The sequence below is a fragment of the Copidosoma floridanum genome, unplaced genomic scaffold, assembly GCF_036245765.1.
Source record: "Copidosoma floridanum isolate Cflo_tuat_1 unplaced genomic scaffold, Cflo_Japanese_pri ptg000019l, whole genome shotgun sequence".
NCBI classification, from domain to species: domain Eukaryota; kingdom Metazoa; phylum Arthropoda; class Insecta; order Hymenoptera; family Encyrtidae; genus Copidosoma; species Copidosoma floridanum.
The window spans coordinates 4,340,584-4,358,964 of NW_028321896.1; the positions used below are offsets into that span (position 1 = coordinate 4,340,584).

Genomic DNA, 18,381 nt, shown 5'->3' on the forward strand with positions numbered 1-18,381 from the left:
TTTTCACCACGCAATGCTCCTCGAGAAGGGTTTAGGCGACCTTCTCGTGTAGCATAATTGCCTAATTTCCCCCTACCCCCCTCCTGTAATGGGAGGCCTCCTATCCCTTTCCTTGCCCCTTTCCCAAGTGCTAAGTGCCCATTTAGCAGTGCCCTTATTAAAGGAGCCGGACGTAGAGCACTATAAGTAATATATATAAAAAAAAAAAAAAAAGTATATACGCTTGCAACTCACGAGTCACGAATCACGATTCACGGTATCACGAAAATCATGATGTCGTATAGTGCATCAGCGCCATCCAGCGTTGCGGATTTCGCGGACTTACCGTAAACTATTTTCTAGGGGAACCGTCTTGGAAAAACCCCTAGATTAATAGTAGGGTTTTCTGCCACAAGTATATCACTAGATATGTATAGATATAGTGTAGGTTAAAGACATTGTCAATTTGGCAATTTGGCATATAACAATTGAGAACTACAACACAACTGCGCTATATAGGATATAAGTGTATTCTGTATATTGCATAAAAATGGAAGTGTAAGTATTAAAAAATGAAGGTTATAATTGTCGATTAAAATGTGCATTTTTTGTTGCAGGGTAAATGAGTGTTCGGCTTTTCTTAGCAATTATGAGGTGTTAGATATTCTTCAAAACATCAAGTCAAAAAATAAACCTAAGGGACAAAATCAACTGGCAACTATAACTTATCAAACAATTAGGTATCTAGAAGACACACCATGTAAAAGGCACACGCCGGAAAAGATCAAGGCATTTTTAACTGCTTTGGGACCTTTTAAACTTACAAAATGTGAAAAACTCACACTACTTAATCAATGCCCGACCAAAGATGTCGACATACAGTTGGTAAGAAAGCATAATTTATCTTTTTTCATCAAAAACTAAAATTTTACTTTGCACGGTTAAAAAAATTTGTCTTCATTTTTCAGATTGTTGAAGACAGCGAAGATAGGTTAACTGTTGAACAAGTCAATGAATTACTCCAAATAGTTGACAAACATTTGGGTGAAGATAAGATACAAGAAGAAGAAGAGGAAGAAGACGAAGCAGAGGAACAGGCTGTGGAATAAGAAACAACTATTGTACAAAGAATGCTGTTTTTTGATCTTATTTTTGTATATACATTACTTTATAATAAACATCCATCAGTATATTCTAAATAGTCTTGTGTAAGAAGATTTTCAATTAGCTCATTATCTCTTTTGATCGCCAAGATCATCTATCGAATCTTCATCAATCTGATATGGAAGATTTGGGTATTTAAAACACAAAAGAATCAAGTATATTATTCAAACACATTATGATGTATATTACCTGAGGCCATTTTTCTGGAATAACATCAAATAAGTCATCCTTCACATCACCCTGTATCACAATCTCATCCTCTCCAGTGACACTGGATCCACATGCAAATTTACTGCCAAAGAACTTGGCTGCTACTTTGAGGTCAATATCTAAACAAGCATAATCAATGAGATTTGGAATAGAACATCGAAATTTAAAATTGATGTACATGATGCCACATGGGTGAATGAACAGTTAGTTAATTCTTTGATATCAGCACTTACCAAAAGTACTCAGTCCTGTCACAACTGTGACAGATTTTTTTTTTCCTCTTGGGGCCCTAGACACCGTGACTAGTTTTTGCACTTCCTCTTTCTTCTTAGTCTTGAGCATGCCTTTTCCACCACGCTTTTGTCGCTTCTTTTCATCTTCAGTACCACCAGCTTCTGAGTTTGCATCGTCAACTAAAAAAACATTATCAGTGCAAAAAAATTATGCCAAGGAAAAATAAAATTAATGCTACAAATGCATCAAAAAATAAACGTATACTTGCCTAGCTTAAATTTTTCAAACTCGGTTGGTAAATTCTTTTCTAGCCATTCTTTGCATTTGAGATAATCTGGGTAATATTCACAGTACTGCAATAAAAAAATTAAAAAAAAAAACATTAGAAAAAAGCCCAATAAGCAATTGAGAGTGCTTGATTACTTAAATAATCAGATGTTTTATCAGAAAATAAAAATGTAGCTATACCTCAATTGGAAGGGAACAGTTGCCACAATATTGAACTTTAATTGGGTATACAACATTTGGATCTGGCCCTACACGTAATTCGGGTTGTTTTTCACCCTCAGCTGACATCTCAAAAATAAAACCTTTTTCCTGCTTCAACACATATACAATGATAATTTTTCAGTTTTTCGATATTTCAAAACTCGCAAAATGCAAAATAGTAAGTATTAATTTTTGTTCGCCAGTAAAATTTCAAAAGAAGAAACTTACAAATGGTTTTGTTGAATGTTAACGTAGGTTATGTTATGGGTAAAGTTTACATACTCACACCCCTCTCCCTCGTCCCTCCCGGCTCCGAAAGTTTACTTAAGCCCCGCAGAGGCGCTCTTGGCACGTTTGTTTTGTTTATTTTATGTTAATTACGTTTTACGTTACTTTTTTTTAAGCAAAAACAATAGTTTTCTGCACGAAATAACAAGTAAAAATCTTTAAATTTAACTGTTGATATGAAAAACTCAACATCACGAATTAACAGCTTTTTAACTCACGTGTATTCACTTTCTTTGCACACCCTCAGGGACCGTACCATGTAACTATTTTTCTGTACATTGGCCTATGTTATAACACTGGCCCCCGAAGCGAAAAAAAGTTATATGGTACGGCCACAGCAATAGTAAAAAAAAAAAAAAAAAAAAAAATTATCTTTATAATTTTTATTAAAGAAAAACAACATATGTTCATGTAAACACGTAGTTGCAAGTACACTCTACGAATTTCATAGAACTGTCTTTAAAATATGTACTAGTTTGATAGTAGCGCGTCAATAATAAATGTATTGTAATAATAAATGTATCCCTGATTTCGTTATTGATTTCTCATTTAATATACATATGCGAAGTACGTATTTGTTGTATGTACATGGTTGAAACGAAAAATAAAATTTTAGCGGCATTATTTTGAATTAGGAATCAAAGTGGTTCATTTTTTCTCCATAGGTATTAAGTCATAATTTTATTCCATTTTACATCGTTGTTCAAAGGTTCAAGTTTCAAGTTTTCAAGATCACACATATCACCAAATAAAAATATATACGTAAATTAATCAGTCTAAAAGAGACAACTGAATAAGGTTTATAATTAATAAAGTGGCTCTACTGTAAGTAAATAATAATAGTTATTTGGATCAGCGCCATCTAGCGGTCTTTATTTTTTGGCCAAAAGTAGCTCCTAAAATTCTCAATCAGAGCAATCAGGATTAGAGCCATTTAGTCAATTATAAACTAGCCGCAACTCATGATGAAGCTATAAAATGAAAAAATAACAGTACATGTGTTTTTGGCGGCAAGTTATCAATCTACATTTATTAGAAAATTCATTTTTAAAAGTACAAACACATAGGAGGTCGATTTTTTGGTAGAAAATAGATTGTTAACTTGCCGCCAAAAACACATATACTGTTATTTTTTTATTTTATAGCTTCATCATAAGTTGCGGCTGGTTTATAATTGACTAAATAGCTCTAATCCTGATTGCTCTGATTGAGAATTTTAGGAGCCACTTTTGGCCAAAAAATAAAGACCGCTAGATGGCGCTGATCTAAATAATTATTACAACTCACAGTAGAGCCATATAAATAATTATAAACCAGCCGCAAATTGTCTTATGAATAGGCGATAAATAGTTAACATTTTTTATGCTACTTGCGGCAAGTTTACAACCTATCTTTTACCTGTAAATCAACCTTGAAAAGTATAAATATTCCACTTATCTTGTACGGCACATAAAATCTACCATATTTACAAAATTACAATACTTTAGACCTTTTACCATTAACTCACGGAAGCACAGCCCTTTAACTTTATAGTTTAAATAAACAGTTAACTTATTTAACACGTACATACCAACATTTGTGTTACAGAAATCTTGAACAACGATTAAATAGATACGTAAAGTAATAAGTCCAAAAGAGACAACTGAAGAAAAAAGGCTTAAAAAAGAAGTTCAGTCACACAGGAAGAGTATCCTAGAAATGGAGCATTGGATCTCACTTAATGGGAGTTGTTTCAGATATACAGAATGTGAAAATTCATAGTTTTATGCTAAGGATTTGTGTTTATTTGGATAATAAAGAAAATTTGTTAATCAAACATAGAGCTTTATTTGTTTTACATTTAACAAATAATTGATGATGATTATACTATCAGCAAGTTGTTTTATATAAAAAATTCATTTTGATTAATCCTCAAAAATGTTGTAATGGTCCATGTTGGATTGAAAAACTTTGAGTCGCTGAAATCTGTAATATTTTTTTTCTTATGTACACATGATTTATGTTACTGTGCAATATACCACACATTCATGTTGTAAGGTTTTAATATTACAATAACAAAGTTTGATAACGCACAAATTAAAAGTCCCAACTATCGTCAAAAACAGTAGAATATATACGTGAATTAATCAGTCTAAAAGAGACAACTGAAGAAAAAAAGGACTGAAAAAGAAGCACAGTCACACAGGAAGAGTCTCCTGAGAATAGAGCATAGAATCTCACTAAATAAAAAATACATTTATTACAGAGAAGTAAATTTGAAATATTATAAATAAACAAAGAACCCAACCTTCTCTAAATAAGTGAGATCCAATGCTCCATTTTTAGGAGATTCTTCCTATGTGACTGAAACTCTTTATTAAGCCTTTTTTCTTCAGTTGTCTCTTTTGGACTGATTACTTTACGTATCCATTTAATCGTTGTTCAAGATGTCTGTAACACAAATCTTGGTGTGTAAGTATTATATAAATTAATTGTTTATTTAAACTATAAAGTTAAAGGGCTGTGCTTCTGTGAGTTAATGGTAAAAGGATTCAAAGTATTGTAATTTTGTAAATATGGTAGATTTTATAAGCCGTATAAGATAAGTAGAATATTTATTTACTTGTAGAAGTCGGTTTTTGGATAAAAAAAAATAGATTGTAAACCTGCCGCAAGTAGCATAGAAAATGTCAACTATTTATCTTCTGTTTATCAGATTATTTGCGGCTGGTTTATAATTATTAAAGTGACTTTACCGTAAATGGCAATAATTATTTGGATCAGCGCCATCTAGCGGTCTTTATTTTTTTGGCCAAAAGTGGCTCCTAAAATTCTCAATCAGAGCAATCAGGATTAGAGCCATTTAATTAATTATAAACTAGCCGCAACTTATGATAAAGCTATAAAATAAAAAAATAACGATACGTGTGTTTTTGGCGGCAAGTTATCAATCTATTTTCTATCAAAAATTGACCTCCTGTGTATTTATACTTTTGAAGATGAATTTTCGAGTAAAAGATAGATTGTTAACTTGCCGATAAAAACACATGTATCGTTATTTTTTCATTTTATAGCTTCGTCATAAGTTGCGGCTGGTTTATAGTTGACTAAATAGCTCTGAGCTTAATTGCTCTGTATGAAAAGTTTAGGGCCACTTTTTAGTTCAAAAATCCGCAACGCTAGATGGCGCTGATCTAAATAATCATTACTACTTGCAGTAGAGCCATGTTACTAATTGTAAACCAGCCGCAGCTAATTATTGTTAATAGAAATTAAAAAGTTAACATTTATTGTGCTATTTGCGGCAAGTTTACAATCCATCTTTTATCTAAAAACTGACCTCCAAAACCACAAGATGTACTTAAGTAAGTAAATGAAATAGAAACCGTCTGTTTTGCAACTTAAGTTGCAACAATTGTTGTGTGCGCGCTTTCGTGCACTCGTATTACGTATATACGTGTTTTTGTGCACTCATACTTGTTTTTGTGCGCGCTTCTGCGTTTTTATGTACAACATACAACATAGATGTCGTGACCGGGCTTGCGCGTATGCGCGTGTGCGCATATGCGAACTTTGCGAATGCTAAAGAGGAAGAGCAGAAGAAAAGGCAGAGGAACTTTTGGCCTGCAAGCACGTGGTGTGCTGCTCTCTCTCTCTATATTTGTCTAAGTCTAAAAAGTTGCATTTGTATGACATATAATCATACAACATTATAAAATAAAAAGTTGAACATTTGATTGCGTGACTCGCCAGCACTTTGTCGATTGAATGGTTGAAAAATCAGTTGGTACTTTTGTATAAATAATAATAATAATTCTTAATAATCAAATAGTCACGAGACAAGTAAAACAGAAGATCGAGAGAGAGGGGGAGTATGCGCATACGGCTACCGGGCTACGGCAAGTGTTTATAGTGTGTTGAAAAGTTGAGAAAAAAACAAAGGACGACGAGGAAAAGAGAGAATAATAACTGTAGGTAATAAGAGAGCGTAGTTAAAAGGAGAAACACCCAAGAATGATACAGGTGTAAGGAGAAACAAGCTCTGTGGGAGTAAAGAAGTTTTACATACTACTTACATTAATAAAATTGGTGTAGACGTTCATTCGGAGTTTCGGAGCACAGCTAGCGCATAGATAGAGAAAGAGAGGACAGAGAGGAGCAAGCGAGCAAGATAGAAGAGCAAAAGTAGCAGCAGTCGACCGCCGCGCACTGGTTACGTATTAATGTGAAAAGAGAGTCGAGGGGCGCGTGTTCGCATCAAGGAAGATAGAAAAAGAATTAAACCGAGTGTGCCGCAAGTAACGAGGTATAAAAACTTTTTGGAGCAGCAAAGATAATTGTTGTGAAAGCAAAACACAGTTTGGAGGGAGACTGTTAAAGACCGTGAAGAAGCTCGAGAAAGGCATGGCACTGGGCTCTCAGGTCGAGACCCCGCGGGAAGACACGGGCAGCAGCGCCAAGCCCCAACAACCCCCCCAGGTCAATGGCACGAGCACCGCTGCTGACACAAGCACCACCAGCGATGCTGCACAACCCGGTACGTACAAAGCTTTTCCCTGACAATAGTATGTTATGTACCTCCGGCCACCCTTTGGTATTTTCTTTTTATTTCGGCTGTGAGACCGACGACAACCCGCCGAGTTGGTAAATTTTTCCTTAGAACACATTGTTCTCTCTGGAGAAAAATTTCCAATGCCTAAAAGTTAAGAGAGCTAGTTGTTGTCTAGTAAATTACCCATCGGACCATCTGATCCTTCCTGCAGCGCGTGCAGCCGTCGTCTTGGTCGCGGTGTGTTACGTAAGCCCCCGCGCGGCTTTGAAAAAGTCGATATAGTACTCTTGTACCCTAATACAAAGCAAAGCGCGCGAGCTCGGAGCGTTATCCACGCGGTCGTCGTGTCTTGGACGAGAGAGAGATGGAAGAAAAACCACCCCCACGTTTTTGGAGCTGTAAGGGTGCACACCGGCATCTATATAAATATATACATGCACACCTTAACTGTTACGATTGGGCTTGGGGCTAGTGCAAAGTTGTCTTTCATCATATGTCATAAGATTGACAATTTATTCTGGTAGTATAATAGTGTTACTACTCAAGGGTTAGTTGGTTGGGTCTTTTGTTTATCATGAGTAGTCGATAATAAGCCGGGGAGGCCGACCGGTGATGCCTGAGGCTTTATCTCGCTGCACGATGCCGGTTATGTAACATCGATGGTGTGTGTTAGTGCAAGCACGCGACGATCGACACCGATACGATGTTCGTTTGGTTGTCGTTGTCGTCGTCGTCGTCGCCGGTCGCCGTTAGAAACGAGGTAAGAAACGGCTTGTGTAGGTATTCTTATAAGCACTTACCTATCTCCATTGTAAATTCTAGAGAATCGGTTCACAACAATCGTTTTGATATATAATAGGTATATGTGATAAACTACTGATAACGAACCTATGGAGTTTCAATAAGTTCAATACTGTTGATGCCAACTCCTCATTTATATGTATATACAATGTTTATTATATATTGTTGTATCACTGAGTGGCACGATCTGTCAAAACGATATTACACGATCGATGTTAGAAGATTATCTTTTTTGCTCGTGAATAATAATGACAAAAGTAAAAGCATTATCTTTGATGAATGAATGATTTTGTGAATGAGATTATTGGCGGTATTTTTATTGTTACTATTAAAATATAATCATCAAAATACAACATCAAACACAAAGTCGATCGCTTGTCTAAATTAAATAATGCCGAATGTGCCAGAAACGTTTATTCGTAATTTATAGTTGCGTGCACATGTATTTTTTGTCTAAAAATTCAACTCAAGTGCAATGTCTTGTGATGCAATCACTCTTGGCCTCTTTTGAAAACGCATATTCACGTGTTAAACGTTTTCCTAAAAATCATAAGTATCTAAACTTTCGAAACGTCAATATTATTTTTTTGGTGTATTATACCTGTTAAATTTTAACGAGCGTTACGCAACATAAATCTATTTAATTGATTTGACAACATGTTTCTGACACACAAAAGATGGTAATATAGCTTTTACAAGAGTAGTGTATGATATAATTTTGCTTGAGAACGAGAGAATGTAAATGCGTTCTCCTGCGTAACAACTGAATGTCAGTGCTCGCATAATTGATTGTTTTCCTTTCAACAGATATATACGTAAACGTATATATTATATATCAGGATATTCCATAATTGCACGATTTTTTAAACCGCATTATTATTTTCTTTCCCTCTTCAACCACACCTAAGTATTTGTTGCACATATATAAATATAGTTACATGCACTCCTGCACGTGATCGCGTGCAACACATAAACATGTCGTCCAGCCGGTTTGCAGGATAAATCATTAACTCTTGAACCTGTATACACGTAATAACAAAAAAATCTAAGCAATCACCGATCGAGGCGCGTCATTAACGACTCGAGTCGAAATCGATCGCAACGCACAACGCAATCCGGTGCATACCACATGTAAATATACACGTAAATAGGATACAATTGCACGACGTGCACTTATCACGAATGGGAGTGTAAAGCTTGTAATATATAATAATAATGAAATTATACATGGGCACCGAGTTACCATGCAGTCACACCGAGCGTCGTATTGCATCACCCAGCGCGGGTCTTTCATTGTTTTCCTTTGACTGTCACCTCAATGTCGATTATTTTATTATTCGGGCACACAATAAGTACACACTTAATTGTGCAATTAATAATAACGCGTTGCTTATTAGGTACACTCGTCAGTATTTATTGTATTATTATTCTCTTCGTTTGCTACCATTTATCAATAACGTCGAACGTTTGTAAAACTTGCAAATCAATGAATGAGGAAGGTGTTAAAACACGAAAAAGGTTTTTTTTTTTTTCACCTCGGTGCGGGTGTGTGGTGTGTGCTTAAGCGTTAAACACCATAAATGAGCAGCTATACAGATAGTTCTCAGAAGTGAAAGAGAGAGAAATCGTATAGCAGGTATGTGTAGGGATGCACAGTTTAGCACCTATGTGCGCGGTACTTGTTTAAGGCTATTTGAGCGCGAAATGGAAACAAATTTTTTAAAAGATAAAAAAGCTTCTCAGCGGCGATAACTACATTACATTACTATACACGTGTATTATTTTATCATCGTGCTTTCGTTTCGCTTTGTTTGCTCGGAAGTTCAAATTAACGCAATTGCGAGTCTCGAAAGGAGGTAAAATGTTGTTAATCACGTGTATTAAATAGGTATATACACATGATAAACATGTACCTGCACAGAGCTGAATTTTTCAATTTGTATTAATCAGCCAAACACTTGTTTGGTACCTATACCTATGGGTATTTTTCGTTGCGCTCGATCCCAGGGACTGTATAAATGTATCCAAGATGTATAAATTCATATACTCAACAATAAAATTGTACAGTGATTTAGGTACATCAGTATTTTTTAGTATTGCCGCGTAATCATAATTATAAAAAAAAAAAGTATAGGGATAAAGGTATGAAAAAAAAAAAAAAAAAAAAAACCTTTCGCGAGCTGTATAAGGTAATGCAAATCAAATTAGATACTTATATGCGCCCGGTGGAAGAGGTCTAGTAATACTTGCATGTAATAGGTCTGAATCGCCATGTATATACTGCACTAAGTATCAGTATTATATTATATTATACTCTTGAGTAAACGGATAGAGTGCGAAGATTCAAGTAAACGAGCAATCAGGCCGTGCTTAAATCGAAATCAAGTCCGTGTAATTGAATCGAGACGATAACCGTGAGTCGTTTGCCGAATCAAAAGCGCGTGAAATTCACGATTAACGGGCCGTTTAGCCGCTCCGTTGTTGCCCAATACACGTCCCGTATATATTTAATTTTTTTTTATGAAGCTCATTAGCACTATGGCGGTATAAAAAAATCTTGTCATGTACCTATTTGAAATAAAAAAATGTTATCTTCTTTTTTAATAAAATATTGGGATTCTCAAAACAAATCGCGATCACAAAGAAGTTTCGGCATATTTTGAAACTTTGCGAGCTTTGTTTATTCTCCCGTAGTCGTTTTTTTCTTTAATTCACTACAGTCGAGGCATCTATCATTTTTACACAAGTCAATGCCGTATAATAACAACAACCACAACAATAACAACATCAACAAGACTCGTTTGAAAGAAGGAATAAAAATGTTATTTTGTCAGAGCGCATCTCTCTCTCCCTCGTTCTGATCTTCGATCTTGTACTCACTTTTATATTTATTGTTTTGCACTCAACCCAAAGGAGAGCGTGGAAGTGGTTATCTCTCGAACATTAGTGTGTGCACGCGCAAGAGAGAGTAATACTTAATTTCGATCGTCTCGGTAAACCGAAGTAAACGTGATATTTTGCACGTTGTGGTTTCTCCCCGTCGATTATATATATAGTATCAAAAATCACGCCCGTGTCAATTGAATATTTACACATTTTTTCACAAATCATGCCACTTGCCGACATTCACGTGTGTTTGCATTCTTGATATCAATCATTCGTCTTTGCGTTTGCGTCTCGATTCAGCGCTATTTGTTTAATGTTGTGCCGGGAACGAATTAATTTACGTACATAATAGTTTGTTTTTTTTCCTCCAAGTGTATACCGACGATTAGGTATTTAGGTATTTACCTTGTGCACGTCTAAATGTATGTTCTTTTAGTTATATTTACTATTAAATGTAATAGTATACTGCGTCAATGACAATCTTTCAATCATCGCAATCCATGTTTATTACGCACCCAAATTTTCGGGCACGCCTCATGTACTTATATGAGATCGGTGGCGGTGTACTGCTTTAGCCCAACAATAAATCCATCCCATGGTACTTGTGTTACTCAACACCCTAAGCCGCTGAGGGAGTACAGGTATAGCGAGACGAGGCCTCTGTACCACGCGATGATGTCGAAACGAGATAAGCTGCACCGGAGAGGGAACATCAGCCAAAATCTCCGGCGACGACGACGCGCGTCAACTTCTTCGTTTCTTTGACGAGTCCAGATCTGGTCCCGATGACTGAGGGGTGAAAGGAAAAAAAAAAGAAGAAAAAAAACCTCCCAAAAAAGGAGCAAAGGGCTCGCCGCGGGAGAGCCGATGCATCAGCAGTTTAGTGACTCTCTTTCCGTCTCTCCCATACATGATGCACTGCATCGGTCGATGCTGCACGCGGCTTTCGGTGTATAAATAAACCTCAGCGTGTGTAAATAAGTGCACGTACACTTGGAGCAATCACGAAATGCCAGACTATTTCTATCGATCTCTAACATCCACACTACACATGTGAGATTACTTGTATGTGACTGAGCGTGACGGCTTTATACCAATGCTGCATATGGTTTATTATCGGTTTAAGTATGTTATAGGTATAAGCTATGAATCGACATTTTCTTCTTCCATGGTCTACAATGTATGTCGTGTTAGATCTCTCTTTGTTATCGATTATTCTTCCAAAGAGAGATGATGGAAATTTTAGCTTCACGAGGTATCATCAGTTAAGCCAACAAAAATCGGTACTGGAATTGGCACACGATTCGAGCTTGCTATCATTCTTTGGTCCCCTTGAAAATGTAACGTAAAATAAGCCATCTGTGTAATATGTACGTATACATACAAAACTATATAAAATAACTACCGATCATGGGTACCGATTTTTTGCAGGTCATAGTATTTAACATTAAACATAGCAAGGCTCGTTATGGAAAGGTAGTGACTCGGTTAGCATGGAAAAAACATGCGTAAAAAGTTGTTGGAGCCGTGTTAATGCTGGTTATTGACTGAGTATATACTTATACTGAATTTTCGAAATTTCGTCTGCGTGCCAACAGTGCCAGTGGAAAAGCAAAACGGCGAGAAGAGCGTCAGCAGCAACGACAACAGTAACAACAATTACAACAAAAACAACAACTCGGTGGAAAATGTCCTCGAGAAGGGCGAAGTCGAAGCTACCAAGGAAGGCGAGAAGGAGAAAAAAAAGCACAAACAGAACAAAGTCGCCGAGGACGAGGACGATGACGTCGACGGTGATAACAACGTCAGCACCAAAGGTAAAAATGAAAAGATGAGCGAGAGCGACAAGGACAAGGAGGCTTCCAACGAGCAGGAGGTCGTGTTTATCCAGGACATGGGCTTCACCGTTAAAATCGTCAGTCCGGGTGCCGAACCCTTCGACATCCAGGTGTCGAGCATGGAGCTCGTCCAGGTTGGTAACATTATCATTTTTTTTTAATCTTACCGTTGTTGTGCATTTTTTAACACGCGTTAATATATACTTGTTGCTGACGCAGGAGATTCACCAGTTGCTGATGGACCGGGAGGACACGTGTCACCGTACCTGCTTCTCGCTCCAGTTAGACGGCAATACGCTCGACAATTTCGCCGAGTTGAAGAACATCGAGGGCCTGAAGGAGGGCTCGATCATAAGAGTGGTCGAGGAGCCGTATACGATGCGGGAGGCACGGATCCACGTGAGGCACGTGCGCGATCTTCTCAAGTCAGTCGACCCGGCCGACGCGTACAACGGGGTAGAGTGCAGTAGCCTGTCCTTTCTGAACGTCGTCACAAACGGGGACATACTGGAGAAGAAAAAGTCGCGGGCCGATTCGGTAGACTGCACGCCGCCCGACTACATAATACCCGGCTGCAGGGAACGGCCCCTGCTGCCCCTCCAGCCCCAGGCTAAGGAGCAAAAGTGCCCCCCGTGCATCAAGGTGCTCACTACTTCGGGCTGGAATCCCCCGCCGGGCTATCGCAAGCTTCACGGTGATCTCATGTACCTGCACGTCGTCACGCTCGAGGACAAGCACTACTACCTGACGGCTTGCGCGCGCGGCTTCTTTGTCAACCAGTCGAGCAAAGAGACCTTTAGTCCCAAGCCCACGGCACCAAGTCACCTCTGTCACAGTCTGATCGAGCTGCTCAATCAGCTGAGTCCGGCCTTCAAGCGCGGATTTGCTGCCATGCAGAGGCGCCGCACGCAGAGGCATCCCTTCGAGCGCGTCGCCACGCCTTATCAGCTCTACGCTTGGAGCGCGCCCCAGTGCGAGCATACCATTGACGCCATACGAGCCGAAGACAGTAAGTACACCGGGACTGTATTATAACATGTTATTACGAATTTTTGTACCTCATCAAGGGTATCTTTTTATTTTGTTTTACAGCTTTTTCCTCAAAGTTGGGCTACGAGGAGCACATTCCCGGCCAGACCAGGGACTGGAACGAGGAACTCCAGACGACGAGGGAGTTGCCGAGGAAAAATTTGCCGGAGCGCCTGCTGAGGGAACGAGCTATATTCAAGGTATACCTACTTTCGTTTTGTTTTTGTTTTGGCACGCATTCGCATAAAATTTATATCCGACGAATGTTTGTAATAAAAAAAAAAAAACTTAGGTGCACAGTGACTTTGTGGCAGCGGCTACGCGAGGTGCAGTGGCTGTGATCGACGGCAATGTTATGGCCATCAATCCGGGCGAGGAGCCGAAAATGCAGATGTTCATTTGGAACAATATTTTCTTTTCGCTCGGTTTTGATGTTCGTGACCACTACAAAGAGCTCGGCGGAGATGCCGCGGCCTTTGTCGCGCCGCGCAACGATTTGCAGGGCGTCAGAGTGTACGCCGCCGTCGATCTTCCGGGCCTCTACACACTTGGCACTGTTGTTATAGATTACAGGTGCGTTTCGGCTGTTTTATTAATACGAGTGTATTGGATTTTTTCAATTTATTTTATTTTATTTCCAACTCAGGGGGTATCGCGTCACTGCACAATCAATTATCCCAGGAATTTTGGAACGTGAACAGGAGCAATCCGTTGTTTACGGTTCCATAGACTTTGGAAAGTCTGTCCTTACTCATCCGAAATACCTTGAATTGGTAAATAAACACATTTTTTTTAATGCCTATACAATTAAATTTATCCGACAATGTTGTTACATTTAGCTTAATAAAGCCGGCCAGCAACTTAAAATTCTTCCGCACAAAGTTATCAACGACGCTGGCGAAGAAATCGAACTATGCAGCAGCGTGGAATGCAAGGGCATTATCGGCAACGACTCTCGTCATTATGTTTTGGACTTGTTGCGAACGTTTCCACCAGACGTTAATTTTTTAAAATGCAAGTCTTGTTCAACTTTGACGTTATTGAGAATCTAAACGTTATTTTGAAAAATTATTTGTCTTTGTTTTCAGTGGAAGGCGTTGAGTTGAGCAAGGAAGCCCGAGCTTTAGGTTTTCCCGTTGAACACAAGCACAAACTCGCCTGTCTACGCCAAGAACTGATTGATTCGTTCGTAGAAACGAGATACGTACAGTTTATCCAGCACGCCGCGGTACACTTGCAACAGCTTACATCAGCAAAGCGAGTCCAAAAAGAAAAGGAGAACAGCGCTAAAGTAAGTGCATTTAAGAGTCTATAAAGATGAATAAGTGACGGCGAAACAATGCATATGTATATATATATGAACGCATCAATGATTTTGCTCGTAATCGCAGGAAGAGAAAAAAGAGGAGCAAAGCTTTGCAATTGTCGATAGCAATAAAGAGAACTCGGCGCAATCGTCGATTGAAGCTGACGAAGCGAAAAAAATCGTCGAAAGCATTACCGATTCCATAACAGGAGGAGAGAAACAAGAATGTAATAATAGCATATTATCGTGTTAATTACTGTTTTTATTAACAATTGGTTTCCATACTTTTATTTTTTAAAAATAATTTTACAGTAGAAGATAGTACAAAGGAAATAGTACGCAAAGCAGCCGCTGCCGTCGGTAGCTTGCGCGAGACGGAATTCGATGTGAAATTTAATCCAGATGTTTTTTCACCGGGTGTACGCCATCCGGATCCCAGTGGACCAGCTTTGAAGAAACAAAAACAGCTCATCATAGACGCAGCAGACTTTTTACTTACCGTCCAACTGCCGACTTTTGTAAGTTTTTGTTATTCATAAAAGAACACTTGGGAAAAGAAATGATTGTCGAACTTTTGACGCAGATACGCGAATGTTTGGACCACACACCAGCTGCCATGGATGGCACAACCTTAGTAGAATCCCTACACGGCAGAGGCATTAATGTTCGATATCTCGGTAAGCTAGCTGCTATGCTAGCTGCAGTTCCTCATTTACAATATCTTCATCGTATAGCTGTTTCTGAGTTAATACTTAGATCAGTTAAGCACATTTTCACATCCTACATGCAGGTAAACAACAATAAACAATATACGACTAAATTGATGGTTTTTATAAAGATTATAAGAAATTCTCTTAATACAGGGTACCGAACTCATGAGTCAATCTGCAGCCATCAGTCACTTTTTAAACTGTTTCTTATCATCGGCACAAGTCATCCATCCACAACAAAATCTCGAAGAGTTACAAAGCAAAACGGCCAAGCGTCGCAACAAGAGGAAGGGCAGGAATAACGGCCCTACTCAGTCCGAAGTAGAATGGGCATCTCTGACATCCAAGTCGCTCTGGCAGCAAACGAAGGCTGATTTAAAGAGCTATTATGACTGGGAGTGCCCTACACCCGAGTCTGTGGATGCGGCAATTGAACACTTCAAATTACAAAAGATCTCGTTACTTCGAGCTTTCTGCGTCAAAACAGGTATTCAAATCCTGCTAAGAGAGTACAATTTCGAGAATAGAAACCGAGCTACTTTCTTTGAAGAGGATATTCTCAACATCTTCCCAGTTGTCAAACACATCAATCCTAGGGTAAAATATGCACAATTACTCTCATTTATAAATATCATCTTGTATGATAAACAATAAACGAGTTTCATCGAATTAATTGAAATTTATATGAACAGGCTAGCGATGCTTACAACTTCTACACAACCGGCCAAAACAAAATTCAGCAAGGTTACTTGAAGGACGGTTACGAGCTAATCAACGAGGCCCTAAACTTGCTAAACAACGTTTACGGGGCCATGCATCCTGAAATCGCACAGTGTCTTAGAATGCTAGCCAGACTGAACTACATTATGGGCGATCACGCGGAAGCTCTTGCGACCCAACAGAAAGCCGTCCTCATGTCAGAACGAGTCAACGGCATCGATCATCCTTACACGATAACTGAATATGTTAGTGCACTATTTAACATTGTTCTTACTATATTGTACTTTTAACTACAAAAATACCATGTAACTTTTTTTTTTTTTAGATTCACATGGCCTTATATTCATTTGCCAACGGTCAGGTTTCGGCGTCGCTGCGACTTTTGTACAGAGCCAGATACCTCGCATTACTCGTATGTGGTGAAGATCATCCCGAAGTAGCGTTACTCGACGTAAGTATACTTTGACAACCTTCCATCAATGGTTGCTAAATAAAACAAATATCATAATTTCTAGAGCAATATTTCACTTATTCTGCACGCGGTCGGCGAGTACGAGCTGTCACTTCGCTTCTTGGAGCACGCTCTCGTCTTGAATTTACGCTATCATGGGCCACGATCGTTAAAAGTCGCCGTCTCTTATCACTTGGTCGCGCGAACTCAGTCGTGTATGGGCGACTTCCGCGCGGCCTTGAACAACGAGAAAGAAACCTACGCCATTTACAAGCAGCAGCTCGGCGAGGAGCACGAGAAGACAAAAGAGAGTAGCGACTGCTTGCGCCATCTCACCCAGCAGGCGGTCGTGCTCCAGAAGAAGATGAACGAGATTTACACGGGCAAGACGGGCGTAAGCTTGCCACCCATCCAGATTCAACCACCCAGCATGGGCAGCGTCCTGGACATGCTCAATGTCATCAATGGAATTCTCTTTGTTCAGATAAGCCAACAAGATATCGAGAATTTTAAGGCGGAGATGGCGAAACGCCAGCCTTCAGCAACGGTCACGACCTTTGACATGATTAACGCCGCACTCACGGCTAACGACGAGCCGAAGAAGGAGCTCGCCAGTAACGTGGCCGAGAGCTGAGCTTCATGTTTCTGGACTCGTGCCAATCGCTGCCACTTTTATCACGATTTTTTAACAAACGTACATCCTAGTCTTTCTCAGTAGGGGGGAACTTGCGATCGCGAGCTAGACGATGATTACTACTAATGCTATTATTACATTGCCGGTAATTTTTTTTTTTTTTTTATTACAACGATACGTAGTTGTTAAATTGCTTCTTTTTTTCATAGAGATGAAGCTTTCGTAACTGTGCGAGCTTTGATTGGATTTTTGAAAGGAGAATGAGAGAGATTGAAATAAGTCAATGACTGTTTGATACCTAATTTTTTTAAATTTACTGAATAAGGCTGCTTTATTGTATAGCTATACTTATACAGAATCTGTGGATAAATACGTATTTTGATGCCCGACTTTTTCTTGTTTCATGACAGGGTTGCTATCAATCCTGATCACACTCACAACTGGTCAGATTCTTGTGCAAGTAATCAAATATGATGAATTACTAAAGTGATATCTAAGACGGCTAAAAATATCACCCATTATCAAATACACGCAATTGGCAGTTATACTGTTTTTGATTTAACAAAAGTTTTACTTGTCAAATTATTTCTAACGGAGTACGATTCGCGAAATCAGGTATATATTATTTCTAAACCTTGAATCAATTATCATCATATGAAAAATGAGACAAAAGCTGTATGAAAATAGAGGAACAGTTGAAATGTTATGAACACTGTTTTTTGTCACTATAAGTTTATTTTAATGCGTTATGTTATTACGCAATTTAAATTGTCTTAAAAAATAATCCCTAATCAATCCATAATTACTTTCAACATGTCAAAATACATTTTTTGCACTTAAAACAAACAAAAATTGATATTTCTAATTGTTAATTGCATTGGAAAAAATCTATGCATTTCAAGAGTTAAGCACTATCATTATACAATACACCTTGAAGTAGGTGTATTTGTTCAGCGTGCTTTAAACAGAGAAACGTTTTGATTACAAAAATATCAATAATTGCTTAGAAAAAACACCAAAGTGCTTCCTTCAACGTGGTTAAATATATAATAATTTTTAAAAAGTTTTTGTTCCTTATTTACACAGATAGGATAGTTGTTCCAATTGTTTT

The 18,381-nt window shown here is 38.4% G+C and overlaps 3 protein-coding genes across 8 annotated transcripts; 2 read left to right on the plus strand and 1 right to left on the minus strand.

The window, feature by feature from the left end:
• The first annotated feature begins 33 nt into the window (after positions 1 to 33).
• On the plus strand, positions 34 to 1,180 carry crcp (CGRP receptor component). Its single transcript, XM_089593621.1, has 4 exons — positions 34 to 186; positions 285 to 537; positions 597 to 864; positions 948 to 1,180. Exons 2-4 carry the CDS (start codon positions 530 to 532, stop codon positions 1,086 to 1,088), a joined length of 417 nt encoding a protein of 138 aa, XP_089449747.1. The 5' UTR covers positions 34 to 186; positions 285 to 529; the 3' UTR covers positions 1,089 to 1,180.
• DENR (density-regulated protein) lies at positions 1,112 to 6,443 on the minus strand. 6 transcript variants are annotated; one of them, XM_089593617.1, is made up of 6 exons: positions 6,420 to 6,443; positions 2,056 to 2,184; positions 1,856 to 1,940; positions 1,587 to 1,766; positions 1,333 to 1,472; positions 1,112 to 1,256 (listed from the first exon to the last, which is right to left on the minus strand). In XM_089593617.1, the coding sequence occupies exons 2-6, from the start codon at positions 2,161 to 2,163 to the stop codon at positions 1,212 to 1,214; spliced, it is 558 nt and encodes a 185-aa protein (XP_089449743.1). In that variant the 5' UTR covers positions 2,164 to 2,184; positions 6,420 to 6,443; the 3' UTR covers positions 1,112 to 1,211. The 6 variants fall into 6 exon arrangements, with proteins under 6 accessions (XP_089449743.1, XP_089449745.1, XP_089449746.1 ...); XM_089593619.1 differs by lacking the exon at positions 6,420 to 6,443 and adding an exon at positions 2,583 to 2,629; XM_089593620.1 differs by lacking the exon at positions 6,420 to 6,443 and adding an exon at positions 2,363 to 2,559.
• Positions 5,979 to 17,746, plus strand: clu (clustered mitochondria protein homolog). Its single transcript, XM_014356849.2, has 15 exons — positions 5,979 to 6,880; positions 12,181 to 12,554; positions 12,640 to 13,429; positions 13,513 to 13,649; positions 13,742 to 14,022; positions 14,096 to 14,222; positions 14,289 to 14,463; positions 14,538 to 14,740; positions 14,841 to 14,982; positions 15,068 to 15,273; positions 15,339 to 15,545; positions 15,619 to 16,062; positions 16,158 to 16,430; positions 16,511 to 16,636; positions 16,701 to 17,746. Exons 1-15 carry the CDS (start codon positions 6,748 to 6,750, stop codon positions 17,268 to 17,270), a joined length of 4,188 nt encoding a protein of 1,395 aa, XP_014212335.2. The 5' UTR covers positions 5,979 to 6,747; the 3' UTR covers positions 17,271 to 17,746.
• Positions 17,747 to 18,381: the final 635 nt, after the last annotated feature.

Excerpts from the sequence above, each read along its gene's own strand:
- crcp (XM_089593621.1), top strand. Across the intron at positions 865-947 it reads AAGATGTCGACATACAGTTG|ATTGTTGAAGACAGCGAAGA; the intron begins GTAAGAAAGCAT and ends TTCATTTTTCAG.
- DENR (XM_089593617.1), bottom strand. The coding sequence starts at position 2,163 with ATGTCAGCTGAGGGTGAAAAACAACCCGAATTACGTGTAGGGCCAGAT. Across the intron at positions 1,473-1,586 it reads GACAGGACTGAGTACTTTTG|ATATTGACCTCAAAGTAGCA; the intron begins GTAAGTGCTGAT and ends ATGCTTGTTTAG. Across the intron at positions 1,257-1,332 it reads TTCCAGAAAAATGGCCTCAG|ATTGATGAAGATTCGATAGA; the intron begins GTAATATACATC and ends CTTCCATATCAG.
- clu (XM_014356849.2), top strand. The coding sequence starts at position 6,748 with ATGGCACTGGGCTCTCAGGTCGAGACCCCGCGGGAAGACACGGGCAGC. Across the intron at positions 14,223-14,288 it reads ATCCGAAATACCTTGAATTG|CTTAATAAAGCCGGCCAGCA; the intron begins GTAAATAAACAC and ends TGTTACATTTAG. Across the intron at positions 15,546-15,618 it reads TTTTCACATCCTACATGCAG|GGTACCGAACTCATGAGTCA; the intron begins GTAAACAACAAT and ends CTCTTAATACAG.